We start from the raw sequence: 24,851 nt of genomic DNA, 5'->3' as shown, positions 1-24,851 counted from the left end.
CACCACCACCACCACCACCACCACCAAAAACAGCAAAAACAAGAAACAAGGCAAAACCAAAAATAAACTGTGCCCTTGAGCATTCCATGACTAATTCTTTTGGCTCAGTTATGTTTTCAGAAGACTAAAACTTTTTTCACTGTATGTGAGGACAATCTGGATGTAGCTTCCCACTCCTCCCCCTGCCACATACACTTTTCCCCTTGATCTCCAGGGCTGACTTTGTTATTCCTGATATCAAGGTATCTCTTTTCATCCTCACCCTTTGCTTCCCAAAGCTGTGTGTGCTGGTAAAGAGAGATATCTTAGCATTCAGAATGACTTCACAGATGAATTAGGAAGCTGCAATAAATGTTTAAGAGCAAGGGCCATGGGTTCACTCTGCCTCTGTTTCATACAATGGTCCACTACTTATTAAAGCTGTGTAGTATTGATAAATTATATAAATTCCCTGCGCTTCTACTGCCTTTTCTGTAAAATGAGGATAACGATGGTAGGTACCTCAAAGTGCTATGATAAAAATTACAGATAAAGATCATGCATTTTAAATCCTTTAAAAGAGCCATCAGGTACACATATTAACTAATGGCCTTTAATCTCATTAATGATCATTTGAAGCTCTAATGACTAGATATCAATAGTATACTAAACGCATAGTGTGGTTATAGCATATTAAAATTACTCTCACCCTTCTTTTCTAGTTTTCTGGTTAGAGAATCAGAGGTGACTGTCCTTCTCAGTTATACTTATCTGATCACCTTTGCCATTTTCAGTGGGCTTTCTTATCCATACAATGCCCAAGTCCAACACCAACCCTTTTTCCTAAGGGTTAACTTTATTCTTGGAGGTATTCACACCTAGGAAATTCAGTTATCTACCCTTTGCCAACTGAAGCCCTGCTTTGAAATCTCAGATATTCTTTGTACAATATATGTGCTAAATATTATTTCTCTTTATTTTCATCATTCTTTGAAATACTCTGTTTTTTAAAAAATGGCCTTTGGTTAACATGAAAGCTTGTATCTTGACTGTAAGTCTCAAATATATTTACTTGCTAGCAGCCATCTGTCAGCAGGTTTGAGCTGGACTGTCACTAGCGTTAAACTAAAATACACTTTGAATAGTGTGAAAACCAGTTCAAGACAACTTATCTTTCACCTCCCTTTATTCCTCCACACTATGTCACCTGCAGAATTGTGTCCCCCAAACGGTAATATCAAATTACCTGTCACTCACGCTCTTGCTTTCCAAACCATACAAGAAAGAAATGCTGCAAGGGAATTCAGAAGTCTTTGTGATTTGTTTGCTGAGTGCCAAGGGGTATAACCACTCTCTTTGGAATCAAAGAAAGCCTGATTTTCACTTTTATATGTCATTCAATGTACTATTCCTTCTAAAGCAAACAGTGACTCCATGCTTAAAGGAAGACCCAGGGAGGTGTGGAAGGAGATAATAACCAGAACACCTATTATTAGCACTAGGTTAAGATGTGTAGGGTAACAATAAGAAGAAGAAAAAGAAGGAAAATCATATTATTGCTGCTGCAGTGAAGAAAAATAAGTGTGAAAAGGAAGTTGGAAAATACAACCATGAAAGCCTTTCAGTTACTTTACTGATACAGAAATATTTTTTCTGCTCTTTCCAGTTCAGCACTTTCTTGCAAGAATTTTTTTTAATAGAAGTATTCAGGCAATAAACATGACAGGCAGCTCATGTCTGGAGGACTGTAAGACACCTCTAAATTTTTTAAAGTATGAAGAGAAGGGTGACTGAATTCATGGTACCCACCCCAAATATAGTAACTTGGAAGAATTTCATCACCTGGAGTATCTTAATTTTGTCATAAAGGAGAAATGATGGAAAAACAAGTTAAATGTCAAACACCACAAAGTCTTGGTATTTCTCCACTGGTACCCCAAAGCTGTAAATTCTCTATAAACAATAGAGAAAAGAATACCGATTTGGGGGGGCGGAGTCAAGAGGGCATACTAGGAGGACGTGGAATTTGCATCTCTTCATAACTAGGGCACCTACCGGGCACCAGTGGGGGACCATGGACACCTAAGGGGACGAGAGGAACCCCCAGTGACCAAGGAATATCAATAAGAGTGAGGCCACCTGGAGGTTCTCATCTCAGTACCAAGACCCAGCTCTATCCAACTGCCTGCAAACTCTAGTGCTGGATGTCTGAGGCTGAACAACCAGTAAGACAGGAATACAGCACCACCCATCAAAAAAAAAAAAAAAAACAATTAAAATGAAATGAGAAAAAATACATTACCGACGAAGGAGCAAGGTAAAAACCTACAACACCAAATAAATGAAGATGAAATAGGCAAGCTACCTGAAAAAAAATTCAGAGTAATGATAGTAAAGATGATCCAAAATCTCAGAAACAGAATACAGAGAATACAAGAAACATTTAACAAGGATCTAGAAAAACTAAAGAATAAACAAACAGTGATGAACAACACAATTACTGAAATTAAAAATACTCTAGAAGGAATCAATAACAATAACTGAGGCAGAAGAACCAATAAGTGAGCTGGAAGATAAAATGGTGGAAATAACTGCCATGAAGCAGAATAAAGAAAAAAGAAAGAAAAGAATTGAGGACAGTTTCAGAGACCTCTGGGACAACATTAAATGCACGAACATTCAAATTATAGGGGTCTCAGAAGAAGAAGAGAAAAAGAAAGAGTCTGAGAAAATATTTGAAGAGATTATAGTTGAAAAATACCCTAACATGGGAAAGGAAATAGTCAATCAAGTCCAGGAAGCACAGAGAGTACCATATAGGATAAACCCAAAGACAAACATGGCAAGATACATATTAATCAAACTATCAAAAATTAAATACAAGGAAAAAATATTAGAAGCAGCAAGGGAAAAGCAACAAATAACATATAAGGGAATCACCATAAGGTTAACACTGATCTTTCAGCAGAAACTCTGCAAGCCAGAAAGGAGTGGCAGGACATATTTAAAGTGATGAAAGGGAAAAAATTACAACCAAGATTACTCTACCCAGCAAGGATCTCATTCAGATTCAATCAGATAAATTAAAACCTTTACAGATAAGCAAAAGTGAAGAGAATTCAGCACCACCAAACTAGCCTTACAACAAGTGCTAAAGGAACTTCTCTAGGCAGGAAACACAAGAGAAGAAAACGACCTACAAAAACAAACCTAAAATAATTAAGAAAACAGTAATAGGAACATATATATCAATATACATCAATAATTACCCTAAAAGTAAATGGATTAAATAATTCAACCAAAAGACACAGATTGGCTGAATGGATACAAAAACAAGACCATACATATGCTGTCTTCCAAAGTCCCATTTCAGACATAGCGACACACACTGACTGAAAGTGAGGGGATGGATAAAGATATTCCATGCAAATGGAAATCAAAAGAGACCTGGAGTAGCAATTCTCATAACAGACAAAATAGACTTTAAAACAAAGACTATTACAGGAGACAAAGAAGGACATTACATAATGATCAAGGGATCAATCCAAGAAGAAGAATAACAATTGTAAATATTTATGCACCCAACACAGGAGCACCTCAATATATAAGGCAAATGCTAACAGCCACAAAAGAGGAAATTTAACACAAAAATAGTAGGGAACTTTTAACACCCCACTTTCACAAATGGACAAATCATCCAAAAGGAAAATAAAGAAAGAAACACAAGCTTTAAATGACACATTAAACAAGATGGACTAAATTGATATTTTTATGACATTCCATCCAAAAACAACAGAATACACTTTCTTCTCAACTGTTCATGGAACATTCTCCAGGATAAACCATACCTTGGGTCACAAATCAAGCCTTGGTAAATTTTAAAAATTTGAAATCATATCAAGTATCTTTTCTGACCACAATGCTATGAGACTAGAAAAAAAACTGTGAAAAATACAAACACTTGGAGATAAGAAATACACTACTAAATAACCAAGAGATCACTGAAGAAATCAAAGGGGAAATCAAAAAATACCTAGAAACAAATGACAATGAAAACAGGATGACCCAAAACCTATGGGATGCAGCAAAAGCAGGTCTGAGAGGGAAGTCTATAGCAATACAATCCTTCCTCAAGAAAAAAGAAAAAATCTAAAATAAACAACCTAACCTTACACCTAAAGCAATTAGAAAAAGAAGAACAGAAAAACCCCAAAGTTAGCAGTAGGAAAGAAATCATAAAGATCAGATCAGAAATAAATGAAAAACAAATGAAGGAAACCATAGCAAAGATCAATAAAACTAAAAGCTGGTTCTTTGAGAAGATGAACAAAATTGATAAACCATTATCCAGACTCATGAAGAAAAAAAGGGAGAAGACTCAAATCAGTAGAATTAGAAATGAAAAAGGACAAGTAGCAACTGACACCGCAGATATACAAAGGATCATGAGAGATTACTACAAGCAAGTACATGACAATAAAATGGACAACCTGGAAGAAATGAACAAATTCTCAGAAAGGCACAACCTCCCGAGACCAAACCAGGAAGAAACAGAAAATATAAACAGACCATTCACAAGCACTGAAATAGAAACTGTGATTAAAAATCTTCGAACAAACAAAAGCCCAGGACAAGATGGATTCACAGGCGAATTCTATCAAACACTTAGAGAAGAGCTAACACCTATCCTTCTCAAAGTCTTCCAAAATACAGCAGAGGGTGGAACACTCCCAAATTCATTCTACAAGGCCACACTCACCTTGATACCAAAACCAGACAAAAATGTCACAAGGAAAGAAAACTTCAGGTCAATATCACTGATGAACATACATGCAAAAATGCTCAACAAAATATTAGCAAACAGAATCCAACAGCATGTTAAAAGGATCATACACCATGATCAAGTGGGGTTTATCCCAGGAATGCAAGGATTCCTCAATATATACAAATCAATGAATGTGATACACCATATTAACAAACTGAAGGAGAAAAACCATATGATCATCTCAATAGATGCAGAGAAAGCTTTCAACAAAATTCAACAGCCATTTATGATTAAAAAAACTGCAGAAAGTAGGCATGGAGGGAACTTATCTCAACATAATGAAGGCCATATATGACAAACCCACAGCAAAAATCATTCTCAATGGTGAAAAACTGAAACCATTTCCTCTAAAATCAGGAACAAGAGAAGGATGCCCACTCTCACCACTATTATTCAACATAGTTTTGTAAGTTTTAGCCACAGCAATCAGAGAAGAAAAAGAAATAAAAGAAATCCAAATCAGAAAAGAAGTAAAGCTGCCACTGTTTGCAAGAGACCTGATACTATATATAGAGAATCCTAAAGATGCTACCAGAAAACTACTAGAGCTAATCAATGAATTTGATAAAGTAGCTAGATACAAAATTAATGCACAGAAATCTCTTATATTCCTATACACTAATGATGAAAAATCTGAAAGAGAAATTAAGGAAACATTCCCATTTACCATTGCAACAAAAAGAAAAAAATACCTAGGAATAAAGCTACCTAGGGAGACACAAGACCTGTATGCAGAAAACTATAAGACACTGATGAAAGAAATTAAAGATGATACAAACAGATGGAGAGATATATCATGTTCTTGGATTGGAAGAATCAACATTGTGAAAATGACTATACTAACCCAAAGCAATCTACAGATTCAATGCAATCCTTATGAAACTACCAATGGCATTTTTCACAGAACTAGAACACTGTAGGGAAACAGCAAAGACCCCGAATAGCCAAAGCAATCTTGAGAAAGAAAAATGGAGCTGGAGGAATCAGCCTCCCAGACTTCAGACTATACTACAAATCTACAGTAATCAAGACAGTATGGTACTGGCACAAAAATAGAAATATAGATCAATGGAAAAGGATGGAAAGCCCAGAGATGAACCCACACACATATGGTCACCTTATCTTTGATAAAGGAGGCAAGAATATACAATGGGGAAAAGACAGCCTCTTCAATAAGTGGTGCTGGGAAAACTGGACAACTACATGTAAAAGAATGAAATTGGAACACTTCCTAAAACCATACACAAAAATAAACTCGTAATGGATTAAAGACCTAAATGTAAGGCCAGACACTATAAAACTCTTTAGAGGAAAACATAGGAAGAACACTCTGACATAAATCACAGCAAGATCCTTTTTTTACCCACCTCCTAGAGAAATGGAAATAAAAACAAAAATAAATAAGTGGGACCTAATGAAAATCAAAAGCTTTTGCACAGCAAAGGAAACCATAAACTGGACGAAAAGACAACCCTCAGAATGGGAGAAAATATTTGAAAATGAAGCAACCGACAAAGGATTAATCTCCAAAATTTACAAGCAGCTCATGCAGCCCAATGTCAAAAAAACAAACTACCCAATCCAAAAATGGGCGGAAGATCTAAATAGATATTTCTCCAAAGAAGATATACAGATTTCCAACAAACACATGAAAGGATGCTCAGCATCACTAATCATCAGAGAAACACAAATCAAAACTACAGTGAGGTATCACCTCACACAGGTCAGAATGGCCATCAACAAAAAATCTACAAACAATAAATGCTGGAGAGGGTGTGGAGAAAAGGGAACCCTCTTGCACTGTTGGTAGGAATGTCAATTGATACAGCTACTACTGAGAACAATATGGAGGTTCCTTAAAAAGATAAAAATAGAACTACCATAATACCCAGCAATCCCACTACTGGGCATATACCCTGAGAAAACCGTAATTCAAAAAGAACCATGTACCACAATGTTCATTGCAGCGCTATTTACAACAGTCAGGACATGGAAGCAACGCACGTGTCCATCGACAGATGAATGGATAAAGATGTGGCACATATATACAATGGAATATTTCTCAGCCATAAAAAGAAGCAAAACTGTTATTTGTAGTGAGGTGGATGGACCTAGAATCTGTCCTACAGAGTGAAGTAAGTCAGAAAGAGAAAAACAAATACCGTATGCTAACATATGTATATGGAATCTAAAAAAAGAAAGGTTCTGAAGACCCTAGGGGTGGGACAGGAATAAAGACCCAGACGTAGAGAGTGGACTTGAGGACATGGGGAGGGGGAAGGGTAAGCTGGGATGAAGTGAGAGAGTGGCATTGACATATATACAATACCAAGTGTAAGACAGATAGGTAGTGGGAAGCAACCACATAGCACAGGGAGATCAGCTCTGTGCTTAGTGACTACTTAGAGGTGTGGGATAGGGAGGGTGGGAGGAAGATGCAAGAGGGAGGGGATGTGGGGATATATGTATACGTATAGCTGATTCACTTTGTTATAGAGCGGAAACTAACACAACATTGTTAAGCAATTATACTCCAATAAAGGTGTTTAAAAAAAATACCTATTTGTATTCTTAACCATGGCAAACCATGAGATTCATTAAAGTAATATTCATCATCACATAACTATAAATCATTTTATAATTTCTTTGCTTTGTCGTGATTATCTTGTGTATTCCTCATAGTCATTTTCTTACTTTAGTACTTGTTTGGAGATAGGAAATAGAGTAATTCTAGACTGAATGGTATAAAGTTCACTTTAACAAGGTAGGGTAAATATATAGAAATCAGAAATCATAGCTGTGTAAATAAAGCAAATACATTCTGAAACTGTATTTGCCCTGCATATAATAACTTTATGTTGTTAGACACACAGAGCTTCATTTATTTAAAAAGAAATCTAGTTTTCTTGGTACTTGTCAGGTAGCTTTTCCATAATCAGAAACACACCTTTGAATTGTGACATAAGAATGAGAAGAGCTTTTTGATTCTTCAGGTTTTTTTTTTTTAATAGATCTTTATTGGAGTATAATCGCTTCACAATACTGTGTTAGTTTCTGTTGTACACCGAAGTGAATCAGCCATATGCATACGTATGTCCCCATATCCCCTCCCTTTTGAGCCTCCCTCCCATCCTTCTATTCCACCCCTCCAGGTCATAGCAAAGCACCAAGCTGATCTCCCTGTGCTATGCTACTGCTTTCCACTAGCTATTTTTACATTCGGTAGTGTATATATGTCGATGCTACTCTCACTTCACCCCAGCTTTCCCCTCCCACCCCGTGTCATCAAGTCCTTTCTCTATGTCTACATCTTTATTCCTGCCCTGCAGCTGCCTTTTGAAGAGCCAACCTAGAATTTTTTTCAAGCCCATTCACCTTACATTTATGGGCTAAAAAAGTGTGTTATATTTCTTATCAGAGAAGAAATTAAAAGGAGAAGGGGTTGGAAACTCAGAAAGTTAGCCTACAAAGAGGGGTCAAATAACTATTCAAATTTTAGAAAATTTCAAAGAAAAAATTATAGAAAATTATGAAAAAACAAATCCTACCAGGTAAGAACTAAGGGTAGGTAGTGAGAAGAGGATGGAACAAAAATGAAAGATCAGTGATCTAACTGGCATAGTAAAGGAATTACAAAAAGTGAAAAGCTAATAAAAAAAAAAAAAAGCAAATAGCATATTTGTGGAAATTTAAATTCTGGAGCCAGAATGTTTGTGTTCAAATCCCAGCTCTGTCACTTGATAGCGGTATGATCTGGGCAATTACTCTTAATTACTCTTTTTTTTTTTTCTGTGCCTCTTTCCTCAACTGAAAATTGAGATAAGTTCAGGGCTACATCATAGGGCTGTTGAGAGGATTAAATGAGTTGTTACATGAGAAGTGCTTAAAATAAATAGAAGCAAATCTCAAGACTATGTATTTCTCTTCTTTATAAAAGTACAAGAAGTAAACAGTAAGTAAAGAATTATTTTGAATAATCCAAATGGGGTGCACCATGGTGGGTCTATATTCTGTGAGACCTCTAAGGAAATCTTTAATAGATTTGGGATGCTTACCCAGTAATCTTGTGATTACCTTTGCCTATTCAAGTTTTGGAATTTACTAGCAAGCCTACACATCAAATATAATATTTAGTAGACACTGTCATATTAAGTGTATTACATTTTATATAGATTTATTAAGGGGAACTTTGATGTTCAAAACTTGCAGTGTTTATATAATAAAGTGGTTTTATAATTTACATTATAGTTATTTTAGTTAGCATAAAAAGATTGTACTTTAGAAGAAATTCTGAGAGATCTTTATTCAGGTTTACATCGAAAGCCATTATTATTTTACCTTTCATAGTTTCTATGTCTTGAATGTAATGTTAAAATAGGTTGGATTCAGAGACTAATCACTTGTTCTGATATTTATCAATACTTGTGAATGACCGTAGGAATAATAAATGTTATGCTGCCTTAAGTATTAAGTCTTGTATCTATGATGCACACTTTATATGCATTATTTTTAATTTTTATAAAATGATTTTATATAGTTTTAATTATGAAAGTACGGTCCAAGGAAGATAAATGACATACCAAAATTGTGTAATATTTATCCACAGCAAGAGTGAGTGAAAGCCATTGATCAATCGAAAGACAAAATAATAAAAATTTTATAAACTATAAAGTGCTATGCAAAATTAATTACTATTATTCTACTAGAAGATAACAAAAGGTACTAAAGTTATTTTAATTCCTATTCTCTTGCTCATTACAAAGCTAATTTTAAGTGATTGATGTCAAAATGTTATCTTTTATTTTAATAATGAGAGAAAGACAATTTGGTTTGCTCATGGATGTATAAACACCAATTGTTGGAGTATGAAACTACATCTTCCAATGCTAATGTTTCTTGTATATATTTCACAATACTTGCTGTGCTTTTTTGTTGGTCTGATGTTCAAATGATAGTTAAATATAATGTAGGGCTTCCCCGGTGGCGCAGTGGTTGAGAGTCCGCCTGCCGATGCAGGGGACACGGGTTCGTGCCCCGGTCTGGGAAGATCCCTTATGCCGCGGAGCGGCTGGGCCCATGAGCCATGGCTGCTGAGCCTGCACGTCCAGAGCCTGTGCTCCGCAACAGGAGAGGCCACAATAGTGAGAGGCCCGCGTACCGCCAAAAAAAAAAAAAAACAGAAAAGGAATAATACAAATAACACCAATTTTAAAATTTATTCAGAAGACCTATGAAATAGTTGGGAAAGAATGGGGCTTTATGAAGCCTCTGGTTTATTCAAAGGCATTGGAATTATGCCAAAAGGCATTAAGTTTAGAGCACATATGGTTCATAGGGTATGGTTAGTTATAATTAATATCCATTTTAATGGCTAAAGATCAGAAGAAAATTAAGGTATTAGTAACAGAAAAATACAATGAAAAGCATCATATTAATGGACTATTATTTTTAAATGTTCTTTTAGTCCAAGGGAAAAAGATATAGTGTATATATCATTAGAGGTAGAATGTGAAATCTGTGGTCGGTGTCTGATAAAAGCCACAATTTCTGAAAGTTTAAATTTGAAATACTAATATATCTTAACATGATACCTTATTTGACTACAATGCTTGATAATTAAATGTTATCCTTTTCCTTCAATATTTTGTATTAATCAGATCAAGTTAAAAGTCATTTATATTACACTTTTATTGTAGTTTTTTCTTGACCTTAACTCTACAATAAAGTCCTGATGAACTCTTTATAAGTCTGCAGATGATGCTGCAGAAATAATTCAACTTTCATAATTTTCAACTGGAATATTCATTTATAGTAGTAATTCTACACTGTTGAAAATATATTAGAGAATCATGTATTGAAGTTAAGAAGCAACTGGAGACCACTGATTTCTTCCCTTTGACATTACAGGCTAGTGCTTACATGCAATTTGATAATATTTGTCTAAGATAATCTCATTTGCCAGATTGATAGGCTTTCCTCTCACTTATTTCTATTTTCAAGAGGCATATCTGTCCCCAACTGTTCTTTCCATCCTGATTAATTTATCCTATTTTTCTTCTTGATTTTTTTTTTTTTTTTTTACTTTAGAAACTTTCAAATGCAACCAGAAATGTTTTGGCTATTCCTCAAGTCTGTCTGGCAATTCTATTATTATAGAAAATGGTGAATATCTTAGGTAATTCCCAACTACATGGACAAATAAACACATGGATGCTACAGTATAAAACAGTCCAATCAATTCAGGAAAGCAAAATTACATATTTCTTTCTTACCATCAAGAAGGAAAGAATGAATATTTTGTATATGCAGAATGGTCTGAGTGACAAAGTTTGAAATGTAAGGGCAGTCTACAACATGCCAGTGGAGCAGTATGATTGATACACTTTAGAAAATATGCCTTGGACAATCTCATCTTTTAACTTAAACCTAAAAGATATGTTTTACCTGATATTAGCAAAACTAGAATAAAAATGAAACATCAAAAAGTTTAATACATTAAAGAATCAACTCAAATTTGAATATATCTTTATTTTCCCACAAGTTTATATTTTAGGTAGCTTTTCAAGGACTCATGTTATAGTACTTACCATATATATCCATAAAGTATTTGTTTATGTCTGCTCTACCATTTGATTTTGCCAATTAAGGGTTGAAACACTGTTATAAATTTTTGTAAAACCTAATGTTCAGTACAGTGTTTGGTACCTAACCCATGCTCAGTGAATAATATTGCCTTGAACTATTGAATTCACTGTAAATTGTTTTTGCCTGAATAATTATATTAGTTGATTTTTTAATACAGTTCAGACATAGATTTTTAGAATGAAAGATTTTTTTGATTAAAGAAAAGGCTGAGAGACCGGTTGGTGTGACAGAAAATGAAAAAGTATAAGTGATAAGAAATAAAGATAAAGCAACATAGTGCAATTTCTACCTCTGGCTCTGATGGAGCAGCTTGTAATGGACAACTTTCATCAAAAACAATTATAAAAAATAGATAAAACCTTAAAAAAGCAAAAAAAAAAAGGTATTTGTTGCTAGAACTAAATTACAATAAATACTGGAAACAATATTTCAGATAGAGGAAAAATAAACCTAGATGAGAGGTCTGAAATGATAAAAGAAGCAAATATGTAGGTAAATCTAAATGAATGCTGAGTGATTAAGATAATAGTGTCTTTGGGTTGCTTAAATTATATGTATAACTAAAGCCTACAGAAACAATAATACAAACATCAGGGTCTGGGATAGAGTTATAATTCTCTAACATCCTTGCTTTGTTCAGGAAATGATGAGTACTAATTTGTAATTGACCCTAATAATCCAGAATACACATTTTACTCTCTAGGGTTACTGCTAACAGAATATGCAACTAGAAAGCTAATAGAGAGAAAAAATGCAATTAAAAGGCCCAGTTGATTAATATAAAAGAAAACAAAAGGAGGAAGTAAAAGAAAAAATGTCAGGCAAAACAAACAGAAAACAAATACATATATCGTAAGTTTAAATAGATTAAATACTCCAAAAGTAAAGACTGTCACATGAGCTAAAAAAACCCAAAAAACTAAACACTGCTTATAAGAAATCCACCCTGACTATAATCTTATAATAATTATAAGTATAGACACTAACATAAATAACTGAATGTACCTATACTAATGGCAGATAAAGAAGACTTTATGTGGTAAAAATTGATGGATCTAAAGATCATTACATAATGATACACAAGTAAATTCACCAGGACCATATAATAATTTTAACTATATTTACTTAATAATTTACTGTCCAAATATATGGAACAAAAACTGAAATAGAAGTGACAAATGCACATTACAGAGATTTTCAACAGTTAGTAGCAGATTAAAAATACAGAAAAAATATTAGCAAGAGTAAGAGAGATTTAAGCAATACATTTAAAAGTTTTGACCCAATTGGCATGCATTCACCCAATAAATAAAGATGACATATTCTCTACAAACCTACATGGGAAATGTATGTACCAATATCAAGTTACATTTTCTCCCTTAAGAAAGGCAAGCTCTCCAGCATTAACATTTGTGTGATGTTCTGAGATGAAAATTGTCCTCCTACTCTATAAAGAATAAAACAATTTAATGTGTTTTTATTGATAACCTGAACTAGAGTTATGGAATTATATTTCACAGGCATCCATCTGCTAGCATATTAGATACATTTGGGCAGTAGGCATTTTTAATTCTCTGACAAATTGGTAATAGGATTTTTAGGGTGTTTATTTAAATCTGTATGTTTTAATTCAAAGATAGTGGAATAGTTAAATTATGTAATGGAGCTTCATGGCCTAAAATAATAATTATAGCAGTAAAGAAGAGGAAGAAGAAAAGGAGAAAGAGGAGCTAACATCAATAATACCCACTATGCTTAAAATATTGTTCAAAGAGATCTGCAGTTGTTAACATGTTTAATCTTTAAAACAGGTACTCTTATTATCCCATTTAACAGATAAGGAAGCTCAGACTTAATAAGGTTGGTAATTTGCACAAAAGGTATGTTAGATTGTGAAATAAGGATGCCTAGCTTCAGAATCTGTGGCTCATTGAAAAACTGGTATTTTCAATGAAACTATGAATTACATTTTAAAATTTAAAGAGACACATGTAGACAAGAAGGTCTCAATAAATTCATATTTTAGAGAATACATAATAAAAATAGTGATTTCTTAAAAAATGAAACTAGGTGAAAATTTTAACGAGTTCTTCAACAACTATTTCAAACATCCTTATCTCTAGTGCAATAATATTACATAGACATGACCTAAATCAAAACACTGTATTAATGGCTGGTGATCATACAATTTAAAATAAAATATACAAAACTATTTTTTATGGCTAAATACATTTCTGATGATTTTTGTTACATCTGTTGTTCTCTCTGGCTTTATATAGAAAACAGATGTTTCTTTATACCTCTCAATCCATCTGAAGATATGTCATATATCATATACACCCTACCCCCCATAAAAGAAAACAATAAAATACATGTGAAAAAATAAAGTGATAATTGTAGAATTTAGAAAAAATGAGAGAAAAATGTCAGGAGGGATCATCACTGTTTATAGTGGCTTGAGCTTGATATTGAAGGACCTGAAATTTTGCCTAAGCAGAAATGAAGGGAATAAGCTTCATTTAAAGAAAACAGTATATAAAAAAGAAATGGAGGTAAGATAATTTAAAGCTTATTCTAGAAAAGATGAGCAAATTACGTGGGAAAGGCACAAATTTCAATGCCACTTACAGGGGATGATTTGAGAGATAACACAAAAATCATAGCTTAGATTGCATGCCAATGACATTATTTAGATTTTTCCATAGGGTTAGCTCTGTTTTAGGTGGAAAGCTCTGTTGAAAATGTATAGAAAGGATTAGGCATAGAAGTGACTGAAGAGGAAAATGGCATAGGCTGTATTCCCAGAAAGCAGAGTCTGTAATGGATTCTGATTTTTTTTTAAAGTATCTTGATAACAAAAATATTTCAGGTTATATAATGATACATATAACACAAGTTCAAGGAATATTGCAAGTATATGTCACTATAGATCATTTCTCTGATTGAATAAGGATATAATAAAATACTCAGGTGACCCACTACCTGCAAAATTTCTGATAGGTTTTGCAATTAATTTAATTAACAAGCATTGATACTGTGTCTTATGGAAATTGTTTTTGCATTTCCTATGATGTTGCCTTAAATAGTGATTGTTGTCTAAAAGAACATTCTACAAATAATGAATGTATCAGTATAAATTAGAAAGAAGAAATTTCCTCCTTCAAGATCAGAGGAAGAGCTATTCAATATGTGAAAACACCATGACATAGAAAAAGTTTTGTGGTATGGGAGAAGAAATTTTAGTTATGACCTAAAAGTTTTCAATAAATGATGAAATAAAAAATCATATGCTTTTCATATTACCTAAAGTGATATACAGATTCAATGCAAACCGTATCAAAGTTCCAATGGCATTTTTTAAAAGAAACAGTAAAAACATTTCAAAATTCATATGGAACTACAAAGGATCCAAATAGCTAAAACAATCTTGAGAAAGAAAAACAAAGCAGTAGGCCTCACATTTCCTGATTTTAAAATATATTACATAACTACAGCAATCAAAACAGTATGGTACTAGCATGAAGATAGAAATATCAACCAATGGAACAGATCAAGGACCCAGAAGTAAACCAATACATCTATGGTCAAATGATCTTCAAAAAGGGTGCCAAGAATACACAATGGGGGGGCTTCCCTGGTGGCGCAGTGGTTGAGAATCCGCCTGCCGATGCAGGGGACACAGGTTCGTTCCCCGGTCTGGGAAGATCCCATGTGCCGCGGAGCGGCTAGGCCCGTGAGCCATGGCCGCTGAGCCTGCGCGTCCGGAGCCTGTGCTCCGCAACGGGAGAGGCCACAACAATGAGAGGCCCATGTACCGCAAAAAAAAAATAATAATACACAATGGGGAAAGGAAGTTTCTTCAACAAATAGTGCTGGGAAAAACAGGATACCCATATGTAAAAGAATAAAATTTGATCCTTAATTTATACTATACATAAAAATCAACTCAATGTAGATTAAACACTTAAACATAAGACCCAGACTATAAGTCTCCTAGAAGAAAACTTAGGGGTAAAGCTTCTTGACATTGGTCTTGGCAATAATTTCTTGGATATGACACCAAAAGCACAGGCAATGAAAATAAAAATAGACAAGTGGGACTATACCAAACTAAAAACTTCTGTGAAACAAGGAAACAAAAGAGTGAAAAGGCAACCTATGCAATGACATAAAATATCTGCAAACCATATATCTGATATAGTGTTAGTAGCCAAAAGTTATAGAGAACTTATACAACTCAATAACTAATAAACAATAATTTTAAAAATGGGCAAAGGACTTGGATAGACATTTCTGCAAAAAAGAGATATATTTATATATATATTTATATATATATATATTTATATATTCTGCGGCTATATAAAACATGGTGAATATCACTAATCATTAGAAAACTGCAAATTCAAACCACAATGATGGCCATTATCAAAAAAAATAAAATAAAATACATACATATATATGTAAGTATGTGGAGAAACTGGAGCCCTTGTGAACTGATATGAGAATGTAAAGTAGTGCAGCCACTATGGAAAACAGTATGGAAGTTCTTTGAGGAATTAAAAATAAAACTACCATGTGATCCAGCAATTCCACTCCTGGGTATTTATTCAAAAGAACTGGAATCAGGATCTCAAAGAGATGCTTCCATGTTCATGTTCATTACAACATTATGCATGATAGCCAAGAAGTGGAAACAATCTATACATCCACTGAAGGATGAATGAATAAAGAAAATGAGGTGTGTATATAAAATGGAAATCAGCTTTAAAAAAAGAAGGAAATGCTGTCATAGGCTATACCATGGAAGAACCTTGAGGACATTATGCTAAGTGATGCAAGCAAATCATAGAAGACCAAATACTACATGATTCTACTTATATGAGATACCTAAAGTAGTCAAGTTCAGAGAGGCTAAAAATAGGATGGGGGTAGGGGAAATTATGAGTTATTGTTCAATTGATATAGCATTTCATTCAAGCACGATGAAAAAGCTCTAGAGATCTGCTATCTAACAATGTACACTCCAAAATTGGTAAGAGGATAGACTTGATATTATGTGTAGCTTACCACAATAAAAAGGGTAATTGCTACTGCTGAGTTCTTTTTATCACACAATTTTGTGTGTCAGAAAAATGTGAGCTTAATAGTGGAAAAAAAAAAAGAAATCTTGATATGATTGTGCACAAAAGCCACTGCAGTAGATAAACACGAATGTGAAGAAAAGTAAAAATTAAGCACCAGTGTGAATGTTGTTCTAGCATGGAACTTACCACAAAAAAAAAACAGAAGAAATTTTAAAATATCATAAAAAATGCTGTACGAATAGTCATTGCATTGTTCTGCACTGTGAAGGAAAGGTAAAATATGAACATGGGAGAAGAAAGAAAGAAAATCTAAAAATCTATATTGTTAACTAAATTATTATTGACAATATGACCCAAATTATGGAAATTTTAATTGTTTTTCAAGAATAAATTGACTAAGTGGACATTAAATGTTAAGATGTGAAAAATACAACATAAGGCACTCAGAAACAAAGACTGAATCTATGAAAATTTGCAATACCAATTTTTGAGACCAGTTTTCCATAAACACATAGCGAACTATCTAGATTAAGTTTTACTTCCACCTATTTACACAGCACAGTGTGCTTACCCTGATCATAAAAATCATTCTGTAATAATAAAATAATCTATATTTCCTTGCTGTCTCATGTTGTAGTCTGTCATGAAGACAGGCTAAGATAATGTTCTTTTAGTCATTTTATACCAAAGGCATGATGTATGTGATGAATAGATGAACAAATATTGAAGAAAGATCATCAAATGAGAAGCTTCACATGCACTATAAAGAGCAGTAAAGAGTTGTGAATTTATGACAGCAATGAATAAGCAAAGTTGTTTCATTTAGAAATGTACAGTATATGAATGGCAAATATGGATTACCAATGAAAAACCAGAAAACTAAGCAATTGTTTCTTAAAAAAAGAAGTAAGAAAACATAAAGTATCCATTAAAAAATATGTGAAGGATATGACAAGGCAATTTACAAAAAAAGAATGATAAATAAATGAAAAGCATATAACAAAATATTTGATCCCAGTACTAATCAGAGAAATGCAAAAATAAAATAGTAAGATAATATTTTTTTTTTGCCTTGCAAAATTTGCCTTATGAAAAATCTAGTGTTGCCAAAATCAGAGTTGGAGGTCGGAAAAACTTAATAACCTTGTGAAAGCAGCAATAATTTTTACTTTATTGAGGATAGTTTGGCTATATGTCTCTTAAAATTTAGTACTCTCATTTCTGGAATTCTATCTGCAGGATATATCACACAAGTGCATAAGGATATACATCCAAAGTTGCTCTTTACACCCATGAAACCACAAAGAATGAAACCATCAAAAGGAGATATGTCAAATAAATTATAGTGCAGACATACCATATGCCATTTAACTATGTAGTCATTAAAGAAGGAATGTAGTAAACATATATATGTGGATCCAGAAAAATATCAGTTATATTTTACAAAGTTAAACAAAAAATTCAGGAAAATATGTTTAGTATGACTGACTCTATTTATAAAAAATATATCTAATGCATAGAAATATACATATTATCTGCATGCCTAGAAATGGCTTGGAAAAGTAAGCTTATAACAATGAAAAACCTTGTGAAGCATAAGTAAATGAGGAAATTTTTGTTTTGCTTTTAAAGTTTCTATTTACTTCTGATCTTTTGGGTGTGAAAATTATTAAACTTCTGTTGGAAAAATGTACTTTATTATTAACACTGTGATGTTTAATCAAACATATATAAACAAAAATGAAAATCAAATGAAGAACACAGATAAGAAGCTTAAAAATAGGGGTAATTCCCAATTTGCCTGGAGAAAAAAATGGAAAGGAATTGAAATGCATGAATCAGCAGGCCCTTGAAGAATTAGTGGACAAGGCTGAGCCTGTTATTTTTAGGACATATGTCCTTTTTCTAAAACTATTAGGGTTATGGGCCTTGAGACTATATAAAACAGCCCATAGATCAGATTGTAGCTGAAGGGATTCATGCTTGCATTTAGTTATGAAGTTCAATTGGAAGCTGTTCAGGCAGAAAACTAATAGAAATGGGTGGTAGCTAATTAACCTAAGGCTTCAAAGTAATTGCTCTGCAAGAAGCAATTTCAAAAGGGACCTTTCTGTCTCTCTCTCTCTCTCTTTTTTTTTCTTTTAAATCATGAAATGCCCTATTTGATTTTTGGTGCATGAGCAAAACTATAAGTATACACACAAATATTGATTTTTAAAAAACTTCTACCTTATCCAGCTTCTTGGTAAGCTTTTGAAAGGGCAAAACGATCACAAGAACTATGCCACATATCACATACTGAATAACCCAGGCTTACGACTTTCCCATATATAAAGATAATCAGAGTATATTACTGAAGTAAATACGGCTAGGAGGATAGGGTTATACTGATTAATCCAGCCCTGAGCCACCCACCTCACCACTAGTCAGTAGAGTCAGCTATTCCAAAGCGTATAGCTGTTTGGTAGAGAAGTGGCTGCCCTGGCAAAAGCAAGGTGCTCTTGTGGAATGAATGGACAACATCCCAAATTAGCCTCCATCTGCCATGATCTACAACTCTGGCTTCCCATCTTTGATGCATGGTTTCTTACACTTTTGAAAAATATCCATACCTTTATTACATATACTGTACTCATTTCTTCTGAGAGAGAGAAGCCCCAAATTTCCTGCATCTCTACATCCAGTTTCAAAGATACTTTGGGTAGTATGGCATTCTCTCACCCAAAATTAGCTTGGTATCTCTCACTGACAGCTTCATGGTACTTAAGTTTCATGTAGGACACATAGATGTGGAAATAAAATCTGGGTGAAGAATTCTCATCAGAACTTCTGAAATTGAGTCAGGAAAGACAGGACCAGGCCCAAGGACAGCCTACTCACATATTGGCATTAGGCAGTTCGCAAAGCGACCTCCATGTTTTGCATTTAATAAGATTATGACACATGGAGTAATGGCATCTAAAACAGAAACTCTGTAGCATCTGAACAAGAAACTCTGATCATGAAAACTGGGGAGCATACGCAAATAAAAACGCACAGGTTGCTTCTGACCTTGTATGACTTTCCACATGTGGCACTCAACTAGTAAGGAAAAATTTAAGCGAAAACAGCTCTTAGAGTGCATGTACAGTAGCTTCAGGAGACAAATGCATGTGCAGGATGAGAAGCTGATGCAACCTGGTGCAATCCAGGCCACACCTCAACCCTCCCCTCAATGAATATTCCACCATAATCAAAAAGACCCTCCACCCACACAAAGCGCTAAAAATAAAATGAAAAGGGGGATCATCAACCCTGTAGTGCAGCTCTTCACTCAGGAGGATGCCCACACTCTTCTCCTTAGAGTGTGTAACTTTCACTTTTGCCTCAATAAACCTCTTCTTTTCTCTCTTTGCTCCCCAGCCTCAGCGTGTGTGTGTTTATTCTTTCCTTGGTGTTTTGTGTTCTTTGACCAAATTCTTTTGGACAAGTTGAACAAGAGCCTGGACTTTTGATAAACCTTTTCCAGTATCAAAACCATGGCTGCCTGCCTCTAGATCCAAGCTTTAATTGCATGTACCTACTTGTCTAGGTACATGCCGGGTACCATCTTCTCTGACCATTTTATAAATCTTAGGGTTTTACATTACCCAATATGAATACAGAATATTATATACTTATAAAAAATTCTTCAAGAAACATGCTGTGTTTTCTAGGTATCTCCAACAGTCAAGCTCTCAATAATTTAGACCTCCCATAGAACCAGTAGGGAAGTTTATTAAGATGGCTGCTGTCAGTTGTCCAGGGCTCAATTTTTCTCCCCAACCTTAGATGTCACTCTGATTTGGTTAGTTTAGGACTGTGCTCTGGTCAAAGAGCAATTACATAGGTTTTGTTTTGTTTTTTAGGTCTGAGCCTTTTATCCCTCTGATAAAATCAGAGTGGGACAGATTTTCCTAAGGCACATTGGCTGCATGGCAGAGATTTGCATACATAAAACAGTTAGCATGATTTACTAAGAAAAACTGGAGTTAATTTTTTAAGACCCAAAATGCATACTAACATTATTAAAGTCAAAATGTTGTTTATGAGTGCCCACAGTTAGATTGGAAACTACTTCAGAGAAGATACCAATTAGACTGGAAGTACTTCTAGGATTGTGTTTGCATGTTGGATCATGTAATGTATAATGAATCAGAAGTGTAGAGGATTTTATTTCATCAACTGGTTTATAATTACTAAGCACAAGATGTATGATAAATGAAACATCTTCTAGTATTTTGCTACTGATGTTTTACCTATTTAAAAAAATAGATAATTTACCTAGCTCTTAAATTGTCATTTACAAAATTATTGTAACACAGGTCTTGGAAAAACAAAAGGCTTTTTCCAAATAATATGTCTTCTAGATTGTTCTTATTTTATGTAATATTAATGTCTGTTTATTTGTGTTTTGTTACAGGATTTATTTATACATGTGGTGGAACTTTAAAAGGACTTAATGGCACTATAGAAAGCCCTGGTTTTCCATATGGATATCCAAATGGTGCAAACTGTACATGGGTAATAATAGCAGAAGAACGAAATAGAATACAAATTGTTTTTCAGTCGTTTGCTCTAGAAGAAGAATACGACTACTTATCCTTATATGATGGACATCCTCATCCTACAAACTTTAGGACAAGGTTAGTGTATTTTGAATGGAAAAATGGAGGGAAATATTTATTGGGTAAAAGTAGTTAATTTTACAAAGGATGCTTAACATTTGTGGTGCAATTATAATAAAGTCATATTTGCCATCCAATTATTCTTCATTTGGAAATATATCATTCCATGAACAAATTAACTCCATATGTCTGACTTCATAACACTAGTATATTATCTCTGCAAAAAGTGAATTTAGATTGAATTGTACCTCTTTAGAGAGTGGTTAAAGGTATTTTGATTTTTAAAATTCTTACCTCAGGGCTTCATTCTTTAAGGGCATAACTCTGAGTAAAGTGAAAGATTAACATGTAATGTGTCTTTCAGCGGTATGTACCCAATTTTAATATACAACAATATGCAAAATACTTAAAATCAATATTTATATGATAGCAGAATACATTAATTTTAGATAATGTGTATGGTTTATAAAGTCTAAATATCTGAAAAGTAGACCTTCATATCATCAACTGAGACATTCATGTTTCTGTCCACACAAATGAAATTATTTATTTTTAAGTTAGTTGATAAAACGGATATGAAAATTAGCTGGCACACTGATTGTTTATAAGTGTTTCTTTAGAATTTCTTTTTAGAAAATAGAATATCTAGACATGTGATGATAAATTTTGCTGTCTTATCAAAAACTCTTTTTAAACATAAATGAACTCTAATTCAACCAACAAATTTAAAATGCCAGACACTGCATATTTCATTTAGTCCTAGATTTTTACCAATGTATGCATATTTTTCCTTAACTGTAGTATAGTGGTTTTTTATTTAATTCTAATTCAAAATGTTCTAAGCGGATAATTTGTAAGAATTAAAGACCCTTACATACTTGACTATGTTTGAGTTATGATTCTGTGATTCTGTTCCTTTTTCTAGTAGTTGTTACTGTGTACTTGCCTTCCTGATCTACAGGAATCAGATTATCAACATTAAGTTTTTATACATTCACCAGTCTTCCATATTCTTTTGCATTGATTTTTCCCATTGTAAATAAATATTTGATATATATTATCTTCCACTTTTAGTAAGAAAACATATAATATAGTGGGAAAGATGGACCAGGAGATAAGACCTGCATTATAGGGTTAGGTTTGTTGTTCACTGGCTGTTTGAGCAATCCGCACCATCTGTTTGTGTTTAAACTGGAAGAATTAGTAATAAAGAAAATACTGTCCATTTCACTATGCTCTTCTGAATATCTCATGAGATAATGTATATGAAACTGCTGCATGAATATAAAATCCTTTTAGTATACATTTCAACTGTTTGCAGTCAGAACAACACTTAAAAATGTCTGGGTTGTTTCCAACCACATGTCTGTACAAAGAAAAGGTCACTAGATTGATTACAGGTGAGGTTCTATTTTTCTTTCTTTTCTTTTTTTTTTTTTTTTTGCTCTACATTTATTTACTGAGGATTTCTAACTTCATTTTCTACTTCCTTTTACTGTTAAGTTATTAATATCGATTCATTTCAAAGATATACATTATGACAGACACATCAATGGTGCTATTTCGTCATCATTGCTAGTATCATTAAACGTTCCATGTCTTTTGTTAATGATACAGCACTAAGTCAAGATAGAAAACATCCAGCACTGCATGTCATGTGTGTGTGTGCTTGCCTGCACTAGTGGGTGTATGTAGGTGTGGTGTGGGTGTCTGCCTTCACCTGTACACATCCAATCAGACCAAGAAAGAAAATGGAAGATTCTTCTTAGACTTTCAAGTCAGCTAAATTGATGTATATAAAACTAAAAGCACAAAGAGTTTTGTATATTTCTTTTACATCAGCAATGTATGATATATAATTGGTATAAATATGAAAAAAAAATAAAGCTCTCCAAATGTTATCTGGTAGTTTCTGTCAATTCATTGATAGTATTGTTTGTACAAGGATCTATTCTCTCTAGATCCTTTCAAAAATGAGAAAATATTTTTATTTTACCCCCCTTCTTTTTTTTTAAGCAATTGTGGCCTCTGGGAAGTTAAAAGATGGTAATATGGGGAAAATAAATTTATTGTTCTCATTCTTTCTTTCCTAATCTGTAAATAGGGAATAACAACATTTAATTTACAGGGTGTATATAAGCATTACACACTGTATATTGTATTTGTTACATTTAACTTCTCCCCTGTTCAAACAATGTGAAAAGATTCCTACTATTATCATCATCATTTTACAGTTTGGAAAATGAGACTTATATTACTTGCCCAAGGTTAACACTGTTAAAAGTAACCAGAGGCAAGATCATTATTGCAACCCAGATTTGTCTGAGTTCTGAGCTTATGCTTGTAATCAATCAATCAATCAATTAATTGGTTAATTACAAAACAAATTATATATAGAACTTATATATATATATATATATATATATATATATATCTCCATGGTTTATTTATTGATCAAAGCCTATTTTTTCTTAGCAATATTAGGTAAAATTTAATGAATGAGATAAATAAAAACAAAATTTTTAAACTGTATAGTAGAATATATAAAGATATAAACAGAAATATAAATTACAAGTTTATTCTTGGTATTTGTTTTATGAACTCAGTTCTAATATGTTCTCTATAGCATGTTGGTCATTGTTGATGTACAATATATCTATTGGTCTTTATGCCTAAGGAAATACTGTTGCTAATATTATAGAGCTGATTTTAATTAGCAAGACTGGGGGAAAAAATCCAGTGTATAACCTACAGCTCCTTCCAGACTGTGTTTGTAGACAGTCTGCTGTTTGATTAGCAGTCTAATGAGCTCCTGGCAGTTTGATTTATTTTTGTGTTTGTCTATTTGTCTCACTGCTTTCTTGCGTTTTCTTTCTTTCACATCCTCACTTAATACATGTCCTTATGGTATGTCTGCTATTCTCTTTCAGAAATTGATAATCATGTTTTGTTACTTTCTGTGAACTCCAACAGACTTTTTAAAATCAGCTTGCTATACTTGCATTGTAATAACACAGAAAAGATGATTTTTAGGTCTTACACTTGCTTGTATAAGAGGTATATTGAGTTTGGTAGTCACAATTTCCTATTTTTAAACTATTTTCTATAACTCCAATTATTGAAGATTCTGCTTGTTTTCCTCTAAGTTTTTTAATTTATTAAATAAAAACTGATACTGGTGGGTGAATTTGATACTTATAGCAATGCACCATTAGAGAACTCCTTGAGAGTTATACCTTTAGCTTAAAACAAATTTGGTCTACTTGATGTAAAAAGGAATTGTAAGCTTTGCTTACTTTTTTATGCTAATATTGTATTTTCTCAACAGGAAAGTTATAGCAAAAGGCAAAAAGAAAAAAAAGATCACTCAATCTCATGAAGCAGAGGCACATATATTTGTATATTTAGGACCATACTACATATGCTATTTTATGTTCATATTTAATCTCCTTGCAATAATATATACATATTTCACATGTGATTAGAATTATTGTAATTATCAAATTTAGTGGATACTTATCTTACTATAAACATGGTTCATTTAATTATTCTCTTATTATAAAATATATTGGTTTTTTTCCTTTCATAATTAATGCAGATATCAGAATTGGCATTAATTCAGATAACAGCTTCACACTGCCACTCCTAGGTGAAAAGTGTTCTGGAAAGAGT

General features: G+C 33.4%; 1 protein-coding gene across 2 annotated transcripts in view; it reads left to right on the top strand.

Annotated features, from left to right (window-relative positions):
• Nucleotides 1-24,851, top strand: part of CSMD3 (CUB and Sushi multiple domains 3) — a 1,097,972-nt gene that overhangs the window by 110,694 nt on the left and 962,427 nt on the right. For both annotated transcript variants that reach the window (XM_007468748.1, XM_007468747.1), the window contains exon 2: nt 20,975-21,197. In XM_007468748.1, the coding sequence (XP_007468810.1) occupies nt 20,975-21,197 (223 nt within the window). The remainder of the gene's footprint in view (nt 1-20,974; nt 21,198-24,851) is intronic.

This window comes from Lipotes vexillifer, unplaced genomic scaffold (genome assembly GCF_000442215.2).
Source record: "Lipotes vexillifer unplaced genomic scaffold, Lipotes_vexillifer_v1.1 scaffold1679, whole genome shotgun sequence".
Classification (NCBI taxonomy): domain Eukaryota; kingdom Metazoa; phylum Chordata; class Mammalia; order Artiodactyla; family Lipotidae; genus Lipotes; species Lipotes vexillifer.
The sequence above is the reverse complement of the archived record's forward strand: the minus strand, read 5'-3'. Positions and strand labels throughout refer to the sequence as shown.